This window comes from Corvus hawaiiensis, chromosome 8, assembly GCF_020740725.1.
Source record: "Corvus hawaiiensis isolate bCorHaw1 chromosome 8, bCorHaw1.pri.cur, whole genome shotgun sequence".
Classification (NCBI taxonomy): Eukaryota; Metazoa; Chordata; class Aves; order Passeriformes; family Corvidae; genus Corvus; species Corvus hawaiiensis.
Genome location: NC_063220.1, coordinates 16,483,260 through 16,497,413, shown reverse-complemented (window position 1 = coordinate 16,497,413; position 14,154 = coordinate 16,483,260). Strand labels below are relative to the sequence as shown.

Sequence of the window (14,154 nt, the reverse complement as noted above, 5' to 3'; positions counted from 1 at the left end):
AATATACTAGTGTTGGTAAACCATTGTATTAGCCCCCAAGCTTCCCTAGATCAACAACTTCAAATAATGCAGACTTTCTGCTAGGTTGAAATTCAATTACTTGAAAGGGACAAAACAGAAAAAGGCTCCTGAAATGGTAAACCCAAAGTGCTTGAAGTAACAAAAACATTGTTGTTGCTTCCCGCCTTAAAAAGAACTATACTTACAGCTAATTAATTCTTATGAGTCAGGTGAGCATGTTAGGCACAAATTTCTCTTTCCTCCATATAACTAAAGAGAGGAGCAGCAGATCTTTGTTAACTTTCAGAATTAAAAAAAACAAAACTGAGATTTCTTAGCTTCTGAGGAATGGAAAAAAAGCACTGATATGATCTGCATACGTTATAAAGTTGGAGTTTTATAGTTGGTTTTAATTACATATAAGTGATGACAATAGTATTTGTGGGTCTGCTTTCAAAGTAAGTGTTTTACTTCACTAGAATGTCATTTTGATATTTTTAAACATGTACCACATTAATGACCTGTATAAATTTATCAGCAAGAGGGTTTTTGTACTTAGGTGTAATATTTATCAGGTAGGACTAAATCCATTGTTAAAGTTCAGGAAAGATGGAATGAACAAGACTTTTTAAAGGTTATCACAACTTTCCAAGTCTCCCTCTACCAGCTTCTAATGTGGAAGTGTTTCATGCTAATTTAAGAAAGCCTCAGAACTACTGAAGAGTGCTGACCTGTAGTAGGCAAACCTATTTCATTTATAATACATAAAAGATCAGGATTTCCTTTTGCAGAAACTATGCTGAGTATGCAGCTGAGAATAGAATACTAGCTGATTAAGGTGTTGTTAAAAGACAAACTAACAAACTTTCAAAAGTAGTTTAATTAGAGATTAAAATTATTAGGCTACAATGAAAAGCATAGGTATTATCCTGAATTAAAATATTTTTTAAAAGATATGAAATTAAGACTATTTCCCTCATGGCAAAACCTTGAGATTCTGAAGCATAATTTCTCTTTTACTCATTAGTTTATCATATCTTTGGTCAGAAAACCTGTTGCTAGCAGTTGAGCAAATTGTCAAATACAAAGATTAGCCTGAGACAGTCAGTGGAATTGAAAAGTGGACAGTGGCTAATACAGTAAATCTGGCTGAGATATTTCAGGTATAAAGATAATAGCTTTTAATATTTTCTGTCTCATGAACACTGGATTTAATTGAGAATAACATCTCTTGATAATATAAGTGATTAAAAATAACTTGGAAAGCACCTTCATATCTAAGTTTTAACCATCAGGGATTAAGGTGAACATCACGGGGTAAATGCACACAGTTCTGCAGCAAAGCACAACAGAAAAGGCTGATACCAGCTAGCTGTCAGAATCAGCAGGCCAGAGAAAGATACTTGGGTATTTGTGTGTCCTCAGCAAACCATAACTTGTAAAATAAGTAAATTTATTCTTAACTAGTGTATCTTTGTAAAATTTCTTCATTTTAATAATTTCCACAGAAATAACTTCTTGTTGGGACTTCACCACACATGAAAGGAACAAAATGCTCGCAACACATTCAAGTTTACAGTAGGTGCTAGAGAAAAATAACACAGCAATTGCAAACCCATTAGGGATTTTTTTTGCCAGCTTCTAATTTGTTGCCAGAATTCATCACTAACTTGTGTTTTGTATTAATACCAAAATACAGTGACACTTCAAATCCACTAGAGCAGTTTGTTAAAAACTTCACTTTGGGCCATTTGTCAAATCTAAGGTTGAATAACCGACATTTCCAACTTTAACCTCTAAAATACAGAAGCAAAACAAGTTTTAATTCAGTGTAATTCTATATCCAAACTTCAAAAATGGCATCTGACATTGTCTGAAATATAAACTTTCTTCGGCACCAAGGAAGTTTGTGTTTGCTAGGAAGTTGGCTTCTCTTAGATTAAACCTTGGTCAGCATTTTAGTCACCCCTAACTGTGGCTCACGACAGTCAGCTATTTAAGATTGATGTTTTCAACATTAATCTTAAGCAGCAAAGATCCAACATGGCCCTCCTGAGTTTTTGTGTCTCAAGATGTTGATCTATTCCACATATATTTGATATATAACACATATATGTATATACACACTACACATTTATACACATACCATGTATAAATAAATATATATATAGTGCACCTACAAGGGCCAAAAGTCTTTTGCAGCTATTCTTGTCAGTTAAGGTACAAGCACAATCATCAGGATTCTACAACCAAGAACTGGGTATGCCAAAACTAAAATATAGTCTGACCCAATAGTTGTGCTTTTACTATTCTTACATTTAATAGTGCAAAAAGAAAAAAAAAAGTCAGTAGTTTACTATTTTAAATATTCCTAATTCTAAAAATATTTCTGTTTGCAACCAGAAAATGCAGTAGCTGTTTTGCAAAAACATGAGGTAAAATACTGAGGTCAAATTACAATGTTAATACTGTTTTTGTGGAACTGAATTATAAAATTAGCAGTCCTTTATAGAACTGTAAGAAAAAAGCTTTAAAAGATCTTTTGCCAAGCATATTGGCAGCATATATGAAGCAAAGATAGTAAGTCCATTTGGAGCTCAAGCTGTACAGATGTCAATGTGTGCTAGTAATTCTCTATGCTGGCTTGTTGGATATGCCACTTTACATCTGGGACACTCGAGAAAACTTTCATTAAGGCAGCTGGAATGTTTCAGGGGAGGACTTCTGTCATATGTGGTCAGCTTCTTGTCAAATACAGCTTGCAAATCTTCTTGTGGTTCCATGCATCCAGATTCCCGGAGTTTCTGGAAAAGGAGGAGCTTCACTGTGAGACTGGGGCATGCATGCACTGATCAAGTACTGTAGGAAAATATATTAAGGCCTGATGGCACACAAGCCTTGTGTGTGTTACAGCACTAAGGACTGTGCCCTCTTCACCAGCAACAAGTCTGAGTGGAAGCACATTGCAGCTTTGTCATGGTGCAACAGACAAAACTGGGTCACACACTGTGATACAAAATACAGCGTGTTCCCTGCTCAGCACCCTGACTGTCTGGAGCTCCTGCTGCAGTACTCCTGCTCCATGCATGCTGGAGAGAAAAGCAATGCCTGCCTGGCTGGCACCGGGCTCTGCACCTTGGGGAAACAGACATAAAGGATGGAGGAACACTTAATGCTTGAAATGAGATCCCAAAGTAAGCAGATGTATGTTTATGCAAAATCCCTGGCTAAATTCACCTGCAAGTTATTCAGTACATACCAGAGGTTCCAGATAGGTTATTTTCTCCTTGGCCTTGTGCAGCTCCTTGAGAACTTGGTTTAACTGATGCTTCAAGTTCTGGCGATCAAGCTTTCCATTCTCTAAGTCTGTGGTGCATATCTGGATCTGACAGCCCCACAAAGTGAAAAATTAAAGTCAAAGTTACTATGAATTGGGAGGAATGTTTCCCATTTATATATTTAAAGTCAGTTTTGCTCTGCAATAACATCTTAAAATGGGATTAAAACAAAATTTTAAATGAAAAATTAAAAATTCCTGTTGCTTTCACTACAGTGAAATTCACACATGCCCAGTTACTAAAATCTCCCTTAGCAGAGGTGCAGTATAAAGATATTTTGGTTGGAGGGTGTTTCAGTTTCAAATAAAGAAAACAGAAAATATGGCAATGCAATTATTTCTATAACTATATCAAAAATACATTACAAAACTTCAATTAGGTGATTAGTTTTAGGATGTTTCCTGTGCCTTATCTGAGGCTGTAACTGTTGAACAAGTGATTGTGGAGAAAATAGCATCAGGTTTGATCATATCCTCTTATCAGTGCAAGGTTACAGATTTTTCTCCTGACAGATGTGTCAAAATTTTTAGAAGTATCAAGAGATTATGCATGGTTGAATATTCATGCCTAGCATTACTTTATCTAATATACTAATCATTCTTAAATGTGAAGTTAGTCTAGAAAGACTTTGTGCCTAACACAGATTAAATATCAGCACTTTAGCACATAATTTGGTACCTGTTGTTCCAGCAAAGCTATTCTTGTGTGTTCTGCCTCCTGTTTGAACAATGATTTACGAAGAAGTTGCACCTACAAGGCAGATGAACATTTGTAACAAACACCTTCCATATACAATAGTTAATAAAATAATTAATTAAAAATAATTAATTTATAATGGGATGGAAGCAAACTCTTACATTCCAATGCCAACAGAAAATGTATGCCTGTTATGCAACAACCAACTCAATTCAAATCTCTACTTCCCCAAGGAAAACCCTAGTGAAAAATTGTTATTGCACTGAGAAGGTGGAATGCAGGATAATGTTATTGTTAAAAAAAAGAAACGAAAAACTGAAGCCTCCTAGGTGATTGCCAAGATACTGACAAAAATATACTCACAAAACCTATGTTTGCACTAACACGATATGATGTTAATAAAAAACAAACAATGCCGCTTTTTTTAATTTAAGAGAACAAGTTTAAGGGTCAGAAAGGACTATACTATAATCATTAAGTAAATGCATACATTAAAATGTTCTCTGCTTTCAGCATGTATCAGCTTTTATGATAATGCTGTTGGTTCAGCTTCAAAAAATAAAATAAACATCTTTTAATCACTATTAACCAGTGAGAACCAGCCTGTGTTTAGAGAGCTTAACTGTTGTTCTGGTTTTTGGCCTACTTTGGTGTCTAGTAAATTTTATTCTCTTTTTTTAAATATCAGTTGTATTGTAGCTGCCAGGTGACAGCAAATATTAGTAGTATTCCATAGGAGCGCATGATAAAATGAATTTTTACCTTTCTTGTTCTCATCTACTATTAGTCTTAATATAATACAGATGAACTATATTAGAATCAATTCAATATTTTCTCACTTCTCTTTCGTGTCCCTTAAGACCAGGGAAATGATTGAACAAAGAAGTTCCCAGTTTAAACAATTCAGTTTTAACCACAAGGACATGAGTCTAGATCTATGCGAAGCAGAGTTACCAGAGAGAGGGATGGGCCATTCTGATTAACTATGAATTTTCATCTCTCTTGATTCTTTGCTAATGATCTCAAACCTCCAAATCCATCCACTTACCTGACATAAAAGATCTTCAGACTTTTCTTTTTCTTCTCTGAGCTGTTCTTTGATAGTTTCATTTTCTTGTTTTAGTCTTTGCGCTTTCTCTTTCATTTTATTTTCATTTTCTTGAGTCTTCATTTCAGCAACCCGTTGTGACTGCAATAAGGCATTTAAACTCATCATTTCCCCTTGTGTTTCTTCATATGTCTTTTTGAGGTCGTTTAATTCAGATCTCAGCTGGGTTATAGTGCGTCTTTCAGTCTCAGGATCGCGCTTACCAGTTACTAACAGCTGGTCATAGTATTCTTGCTTTTCCTCCTGTAGATGACCTTAATGAGTCAGCAATAATTGAGTTAGTAATGTGAAGAAAAAACACTTAAAAATCAGAGCACTAAATCTTTAACAACATTTTAAGGCTTATTAATAGAAATTGATGTAGTAGGCTATTGCACAGCTCAGATTAGAACTAAACTGTAGTTGAAACAACTTTCAGTATTTATAATGCATTAAGTCTCCTTACCAATATACTTACTGGAAAACACAGTTCTTACAAGGCCTCATGCATTATACTGACACATGGGAATCTGACCCAAAGACACTGGATTCCTACTTCCACTTTTAGGCTCCTTAGCCAAGCTGCTGGCATTACTCCCTCCCCAGAGATACCCTTGAGGATACTTCAACCTTCTACTTCAACCTTGTTGACCAAAGCCAGACTTCCCACTGTCTTTTGCAGACCATCTTTTCCAAATAGTATGCCATAATTTACTTCTAAATAGCAAATAGAAAGGACTAAGATAGTTCTTTTGATTAAAAAAATGCTTTCTTCTTGGGTAGCAACTATTACTTAAACTAGAGTTAGAAAAATTTCTGCTTGTTGACCCAAGAAAAGTTTAATAAGTAGGAAAATATTAAGAGGCAGACTGCAGAAATTCAGGAGTAATACAAAATATATGTAGAAGCAGAATGAGGGATGCAGAATTTCATGGGCTTTGCTGATTTTTGGCACTGTAAGTTTTGTGAGTTTGATACTTTTCCTATGAACTAAGCCCTACCTTCTCATTAGCAATACTCCTTTATAGGGCAATGACACTCTCAGAGATAGGCCAAGCTTTTCCTTGGAAAAATTTGTCATATATACTTTCAACTTGTATAGCTAGGTTCTTAGAAACTTGGATTTCTGCTACTGCCTAGCTGCTTGAAGAGAGGAACTTTCTTATACCCTGACTTCTAGTCTCCTGGCTGCCCTTGCGGCAAAGCTTTGACTGCAGTAACTCTGGGGTACATTTCCTGGTGGGCTGAGTCTGCCTCCCTCTAAAAATACTGTTTGTAGATTAGTGAACAGCACCAAAACAAGATTATGATGATATTTTACTGTTTTCCAGAAAGATTCAAACAGCAATACAGAAACCAAGCCACTGCCCGTGAATTACTAAGTGGCAAGTCTGTGAGTATGCTCTTACTCCACACGATGCTAGTTCTGTTTAGTGAATTTACTTTGCAGGTCAGTTGCACCATGTATGAAATTAATAATTGATAATAAGAAAAGCAAGCCTTCTGGTTCTTCTGCTCAGTATGATTTAAATTTTATTAATACTGAGAGGGTGTGCCTTATTGAGGAACTGCACAGCAAGGAAGTGAGCTGTAGGTGGCCAGATCCTTATTGTGAAACACTGCTTTGGAGAGATGCCAAAACCTGTCACAGGTTTTCTTGCCCTGTAACAACTGTCCAGGTGAGCAAAGAACGTGGCAATCTTGAGTCATTTTTATAATATTTATTTTGAAAAAAGTAAATTAAAAAAAAATCTGATCCACACCTTGCTAGTAAATCCTTAATGCTTTCATTATGTCGATTGAAAGTGTACTTTGAAGGATGGGAGACGTACATCTATTTGCCTCAACACTTTCCACAAACAGAGAGGTTGCTAATAGAGTGTCAAGGCTGTTAAAAACCATCTTTGAAGAGGATAAGAACAGGAACTACTGTTGGTCAAGTAACATAGCTAGATAGCAGGAAGCAGAGAAATATTATTTAACCAAGTTTTACCATTAAGCAGGCAAAGTGTTGAGAACGAAGTCTTGATTTTGTTTAAGTGTGCTATAATTAGTTTTCAGAAAATTTATTCTACAGACAATTATGGTTTGGGTCACTTGTGGGGAAAAAAGAAAGTTGATACCTTCTGAATTTGATTTAGATTCTTGTTGGCTAACTATTTCTGCCTTCTGTTCAAGTTCAAAGATCCTTCCAAGCAATCCCCTGACATATGCTTCCCGTTGCTGGTCATACAGTAGCCACTGTTGGTTTTTCTCAAGAGCCTTCATGAAAAGAAACAGAAGAACAACAAAAAAGTCTCTGCTAATTATTCAGATTTTAAAAGTATTTGTCTTATGTCTTAAAAATATTGGAAGTTATATATATTAGACAGTTTAAAGATAGCCTGCTGCAAATTGTAGTAATCTGTACAATAAATAAACAAATCCATCTTCATTTGGAAAGTTAAGTCAGGATGCTGAGCATAAGTTAAAACTGCAGCAATGGGAAAATTACTTAAAGAACAAAGGCTTTCATGAGTCATGCCTAGATTATGAAGAATTAGCTTTTCAATCTCAAATATAAAATAACAGACCTTGAAAATGGAATAAAATAAAACTGTATCATTGCAATTTAGTTTGTAAGAACGAGGACATGTATTTTTTAGCTGCTTGGCTCATAGACTTACTCAGCTTGGAAAGGACCTCAGGTTTCTGATCCAACCTCATGCTGTCCCAGGCAGTGTCAGGTTCCTAGAGGCTCCTGATTTGTCAGCAACCACTTTGTTCTAATGTTCCAAGCAAGGTCTTTCAAGACGATTTAAATCTTAATTTTTTCTTTTGGAAGTTTTTGGGTTTTTAAATTTAAATTATTGCCTTGTCACAAAATAATTTTAGGGATTATATTTTAGAAAAAAACATACCCTCTGAGGTCCCATACTACCCAAAAATGTACATGATGATAATTTACATTCTTCTGCATCTCAATGCAGACGGTATGTACTTGAAATGTACAGGGAACTTACATCTTTCAATTGTCTTTCAACTTCAGTGCTGTTTGTTGCAGCTTCCTGCAGACAAAGAACAACTTGTTAGTGTTGTTTCAAATAGATGGCTGAAACAGCAAAGCTACTCCTTTGTAACTATTAATCTCATATAAATAGCATAAGAATATTTAAAAAATTAAAACAGCTGTGCATTTTGTGTTTAAAGATCTTTATAGGTGGTTGTTGGGTTTTTGTTTTTGAAGTAATACAAGTTATGTAGAAAGCCATTTCATATATTTAAAATAGACTCTTCTGCAAGATATGGGAGAAAGATTTACATGGAATTTATTCCGTAAGTCTGCTACTCGTAATTACATTAAACCATTTCCTAAGGAAACCATCATGCATTTTCTGTTGAACTGCTGTCTTGGAAATCCTGAAGGGTGTTCCTCAAAGAGCTTTTGAAAAATGAAGATATATAAGGGTATTATTTAAGTGCACAAAGAGAGGTAAATGTTTCTTCTATTTTCGTATCCTCATACGTTTAACAATAACCCAGACATACAGGAGTTGCTGGGGAAAGCCAGGGACCTCGATGCTTCCCTGGGATAACAGGAAGACTGTAAACATCTGGGAAATTGTGCAAGCCTGTCTGGAAGCATAAGGACAAACTGCCTGATTTTCTGAGACCTGATCCACAGGACAGTGAGTATGACTCATGTACATGTATGAGTAGGAGAGTTTTTGAGACCCATCTTAAACTAGAGAGCAGTTACACAGTCCTATTTCTTCTCTGCATGATACAAAGTGTTTATGAAATTGTGTAGGTATAAGTCAGAGGGAACTGCAATGAGAAAAAAAAATGTAGATTACTACCCAAATTTTCTATGGGTCTTGGAACATGATTTACAACAACTTATAGCTTAAAAATACAGAACTTTGAATGCAATTATTAAACTTCAACACTTCCTAATAAAAAATGCAATTTAGAGACACTGAACTTGTTTCTATGAACATTAGAATCCTGCCTCAGTGAAAACTTTCCCAAAATTGTGTCATAAAACTGTTGTTTCGATTTCAGAGCTCGTATGCCACCTGGCAGTTTCAAGCAGCATTGCTACACTTGTTTTCAAATTCTCCAAGATATCCAGTCAAAACATCATTGTACTCTGTTGATAAATCAGTTAAAAATTTAAAAGAAAACTAAGGTTTTAAAGTAGTACATGTTTTGGTGGTTTATTGCCAAAAATATAATGAAAATCTATTTATTTAACATACATTTTAACACCTCTAACGAAGTTCAAAGTCTCTTAAAATTTAAAATAAATACGTTGCATTTAAAGCAGTATTTCTCAGTATACTGCATTATTAGAAGTACTATATATACATGTATTATCATTCAAAAGTAGTAGATGAAGATACTCTGTCATGTATTTGGCTATAGCAGAATTTCTAGAAATTGCTCAACTCCCGTGTAGAGTGCAGGGAAGCAGCACCATCTGCAGGTCAAAAGCTGGAAAAGACAGACTTACAGGCACCTATTTTTAGGCGCCTGTGCCTAAACAACTTCCCTGTGCCCCTCACAGAGATACTACGGCATTTTCCAAAGAACACTAGAACGGGCTGGGGGTGGAAAAATAACTGTAGAATCCTCAATAGATTTGTAAACACTGCCAAGGATTGGCACCATACCTACTGACCACTTTACATGAGAGGAGACACTCATTATTCCTGTCCTATCCTATATCACAGTGAAGAATTTACCATGTGTGATGCCATTTCTAGAAAGGACAGACCATTAATTTTAACAACTGAGACACAGATGAGGATTCATAAGAACAGAGAGAAGAAAGATATTTTCATGACTGAAGCTGAATTAGGTGAGGAGCTGAGTTTGTCTTTATTTGTGCCCCACTGCGGCCTTCTCACTCTGTCTAATCACTGAGCACACAAATCAGAGAAGGGCACAGTGCCTGCTTAAGCAACAGTGGATCATCACATGTAGTATCACAAGTCACACTGCCTGTGTGTGAGCTTGAATAAGGGACCCTGCAATACAGCAGGAGAGAATTCCCTCCCCCGCTGCATTGCCTGAAGTTGTGCTCTCTGACTGTTCCTCATTTAGAGTTCAATCTGGATACCATCTCACTTCATACAATAATATTTCAGCATGCAACACAGCTTGTAAGAAAACTAAAAACCCATCCTATTTTATGGCAGGTATTGGTGCTTAGTGGGCACAAATTCCAATTTGCAATTGCAATATTTCTTCAGTGCTTACCTGGGATGCCTGAGAAGTACTACTGGCTTTGTTCTCAAGATCAGAGCATTTTGCCATGACTGCAGATAAATTACATTTTAACCGGTTAATTTCTTCTGATAGAGAACAAAGTAACTGTTCTCTCCTTTCTGCTTCCTTTGTTTTTTCCTCTAGTTGATTTTGTAGTAAGGAGACTTTACTATTCTTGGTTTTGGACTTCAGCTTGTCTTTCAGGTTTTGGATTTCTCTGTCCTTCTCTCCAAGAAGATGGTTGTATTTTTCTTTTTCTTTTTCAAGAGAAAGTATTTTCTAAATGAAACAGAATAAAAAGGAGTAAGTGTTAGTCTATGCATCAAATGCATTAGCAAGTTTACAGTAGTGTGAGATGATCTGAGCAGCAGGGTCTAGTGGAAGGTGTCCCTGCCCATGGCAGGGGGGTTAGAACTAGGTGATCTTTAAGGTCTCTTCCTACCCAACCCATTCTATGACTCTATGATACTCACTTTCAAAGTTCTCTCTTGGCCTTTAATTAGCTGAGAAAATTATTTTTAACTCAAAGCAGACAATACTAGAGCGATTACCTGAAATATTTCAAGTGATAGTAAAACCAGTCTGAAACAGATGAAACGAGGAAAGAATACAAAGAACCAAATTTCACAGGCTTAGCAGGTACTCAGTTTTGCATATGAATTAAGATCACTATAGTATATGAGCCTTAAAACAAAAGCAGTACATGAACTCCAAAACACTTCCAGCTACATTTCTTAGTATATTTCTTAGCATACTTGGTAGCTTTAGGGAAGCCTTCTTGCAAACTACATGGCAGTAAGTTACAAGAGAGTTATTATAAAGCATTCAAGACAAGGATCCTGTGTCCCATATTATCTGGCCCTGTAGCTTCAAAATGTGCTTAAGTAGGTATTTTCAACATGCACTCTTTTTCCAGTAGGCCTCCAGCACAGGTAACCATTATACGGAATTAGTACTGCATTTAAGATGTCATGGGGCTCTGCATGAACTTTGGATGTGATAGCATTTAATTCTGTGTGAGAAAGGCTGATGTAGAAATCCTGCACGTTGACATCAAGTCATTAGAAAGAGAACCTGAAAGAAAGTGAATTTGAGAGAGCCTCATTTAGGGAGTGGTTGAACACCACTGCTCACTAAAATTAAAATAGTGACACCAAAGAGTACCTGGTATATCAAACACGATGTTTTTCCTAGTTTATAGGAAACCAGTATTAAGTAACCAACACCGAGCAAACAGCAACAGACTCAGCAAATACACTAAGGAATTTAGCCACAACTGTGCATGAGCTGCCCAGCCATAGCTCATCCTCAGCTTAGGACTTCTCATCTGACGTTGTGGCACAGACACATGACAAGCCCTTTTGTTTAAAAAAGTGGCCTAGAAATACTAGTGCACCTATTCTCCATTAGTTGTATCCTTTCCTAGAGTCTATCTAAAGTTTCTGTGTCCTTCTTGGAAGCCTGACAGCATGTGACTAGGTCACATATTAAGTCTTGAACTTCTCTCTCTGCAGCCACAGGTTTACCTTGAGTGGAACAGTCGTATAGACATAATGATGCTGCAATACTTTGCAGTGTCTTAGTTTTTGCTCTTTAGCTGCAATGGAAGAAAAATGTAGCGACCTGATGACAGTTTCAGTTACCTACAGCTGAGTGGGAGCTTGACAATTCAATTCAAACAAACACTCTGCACTTTTTGGCATGTTCTTAATCAAATGTTTGTGAACATAAAGTTCTTTTCAGGAAGTGCTTAAAATAATTCTCTGAGACGTGTTCTATTGGACACGTGAGGACAGGTCTTAATGGACTAACTGGCACCTCTGGCCTCAGGTCTTTGTATCTACCAGCCTTGTCAGATGCGTGTGATTTTATTAGCTCGGCTATCATTGAAAAATATCTGAGAATGAAAGTGCCAAATTAAAAGTTTGTCTTAACTGTCTAACACTACTAAACCAGTCGTGACATCAAAAGTTATAAGAGGAAAGGTGGGGCTCTTGCTCCTGAGAGGAAAGATGTGTGCCAATGTCTTTACAAGCAATTTGATGGGTGTTAACGTCTTTGAAATGGGTCTTAATGCCTTTACTGACTTTGGGCAGCAGGTTCGTTACCAGGCCCAGACAGTTTGGTTCCTGAAATAGACAAGGGTCTGCACAAGCCTGAACTTCTGAACTTCGGGGTAAAACAGGAGGTTCAAGGGGCGATACGGGGTAGGCGGTTCGGGAAGGCTGCACCTCCCCAGTACCTCAGGCAGTGGGGAAAGGAAGAGGGCAACACGCGGCCGGGAGTTTAGGGAAAAAGGGAGGCTGCGCCCTCCGAAACCGCGAGAGAGAAGATCCCGAGGGCGTGTGCCCCAGTGGCCTCTCTCCCTTTATCTGAATTAAGTCGAAGGACTCCCGTGACTCCTTTTTGGACATAAACCTCTGGCGTTGGTGGATTTTCCTGACACTCCCGAGGCCGAGTGCCGTATCCGTGGGACACGGCCTGCGCTGGCTCAGGGAGAGCCCGGCTCACCTGAAGGAGCCCGCTCCTCTCCGGGTCCGTCATTTTGCCTCTTCCTGTGGAAACTTCCTCCATGGATTTCCTCGGGGCAGCACCCTCCTGCTTACCCTTCTCGAGCCCACTGTCAGCTCTGGAGTTGCCCGACTTTAGTCCCCCCTTGCCAATAATTCGATCTATGGCGGTCTTGGCGTTCATCTTTAGGCGCCAGTAGAAACCAAACGAGGCTCTACGGAACAGCGATCCCTTCTAACGGGTGGGACAAGGCTTCCGACAGCTGGGGTCTCGCGCAGGCTGCGCGGGCCCTTCCGGATCCCGCGGGGCTCAGAGGGGCCGCGGGGTCACGGCGCGGTGCGGGGACACGGCCCGGCGGCGGCTCCGCGCGGCCCCGGCCCAGCGCCGCTTCCGGGAATTTGAATCCCGCGGCTCCACCCCGTCACTTCCGGGCGCTCCGCGCGGTCCCCGCGGCGCGGTGGCGGCCGGGGTGCTGTTCCCTGGTGTCGCGGTGGCGGCCGGGGTGCTCTCCCCTGGTGTCGCGGTGGCGGCCGGGGTGCTCTCCCCTGGTGTCGCGGTGGCGGCAGGGGTGCTGTCCCCTTGTGTCGCGGTGGCGGCAGGGGTGCTGTTCTCTGGTGTCGCGGTGGCGGCCGGGGTGCTGTCCCCTGGTGTCGCGGTGGCGGCCGGGGTGCTGTTCTCTGGTGTCGCGGTGGCGGCCGGGGTGCTGTCCCCTGGTGTCGCCGCCCGTCGCGTCACCGCCGCCTTGTGTCGCTGCCCGGCCCGTGCCGTCGCCGCCTCCGCCGCAGCGGCTCCCAGCCGGGTGTCCGCGGCGGGACTTGGCCCGCAGCGGGGTGCGGGAGGGTGGAGCGCTGCGCCGTGGTGCTCGGGACGAGTCTGCAGGGTCTGCTCAGTGCTGTCTCTTCCGTGTCTCTAGCCTCGTTCCTCTCTGAACATGTGTGTTTTTTCTTATCCAGAAATCCTCTTCATCTACCCAAAATCTAATAGTTTCAGGAATTACAAAGCAAGCTAGGATGGTTCTGATGTGACCATGTAAAACCTAGGCTGAGCTGCGCTCACTTGGGACTCATTTTGCTCCATCTTGCTGGCTTCCCCTCTTCTGTCTCCTTGGGGACACGTGCGGCAGTGGCAGTGTGAACCTCTCGGGTTTTTACATCTGTTCACAGCTGAGAAAAACTAACTCTGAGCACAGGGGAGCTCAGAGCTCTTGTGCTTGTCATGTAAGTGTTACCTAGTTCATGTTACCGGAGTGTTCGTGCACGTGTTTATGTT

The 14,154-nt window shown here is 39.5% G+C and overlaps 1 protein-coding gene across 1 annotated transcript; it reads right to left on the bottom strand.

The window, feature by feature from the left end:
- Nucleotides 1-377: 377 nt before the first annotated feature.
- On the bottom strand, nt 378-14,040 carry CEP55 (centrosomal protein 55). Its single transcript, XM_048310674.1, has 8 exons — nt 12,886-14,040; nt 10,366-10,653; nt 8,124-8,168; nt 7,245-7,383; nt 5,083-5,396; nt 4,017-4,088; nt 3,260-3,385; nt 378-2,804 (listed from the first exon to the last, which is right to left on the bottom strand). Exons 1-8 carry the CDS (start codon nt 13,066-13,068, stop codon nt 2,598-2,600), a joined length of 1,374 nt encoding a protein of 457 aa, XP_048166631.1. The 5' UTR covers nt 13,069-14,040; the 3' UTR covers nt 378-2,597.
- Between the last annotated feature and the right edge of the window lie 114 nt (nt 14,041-14,154).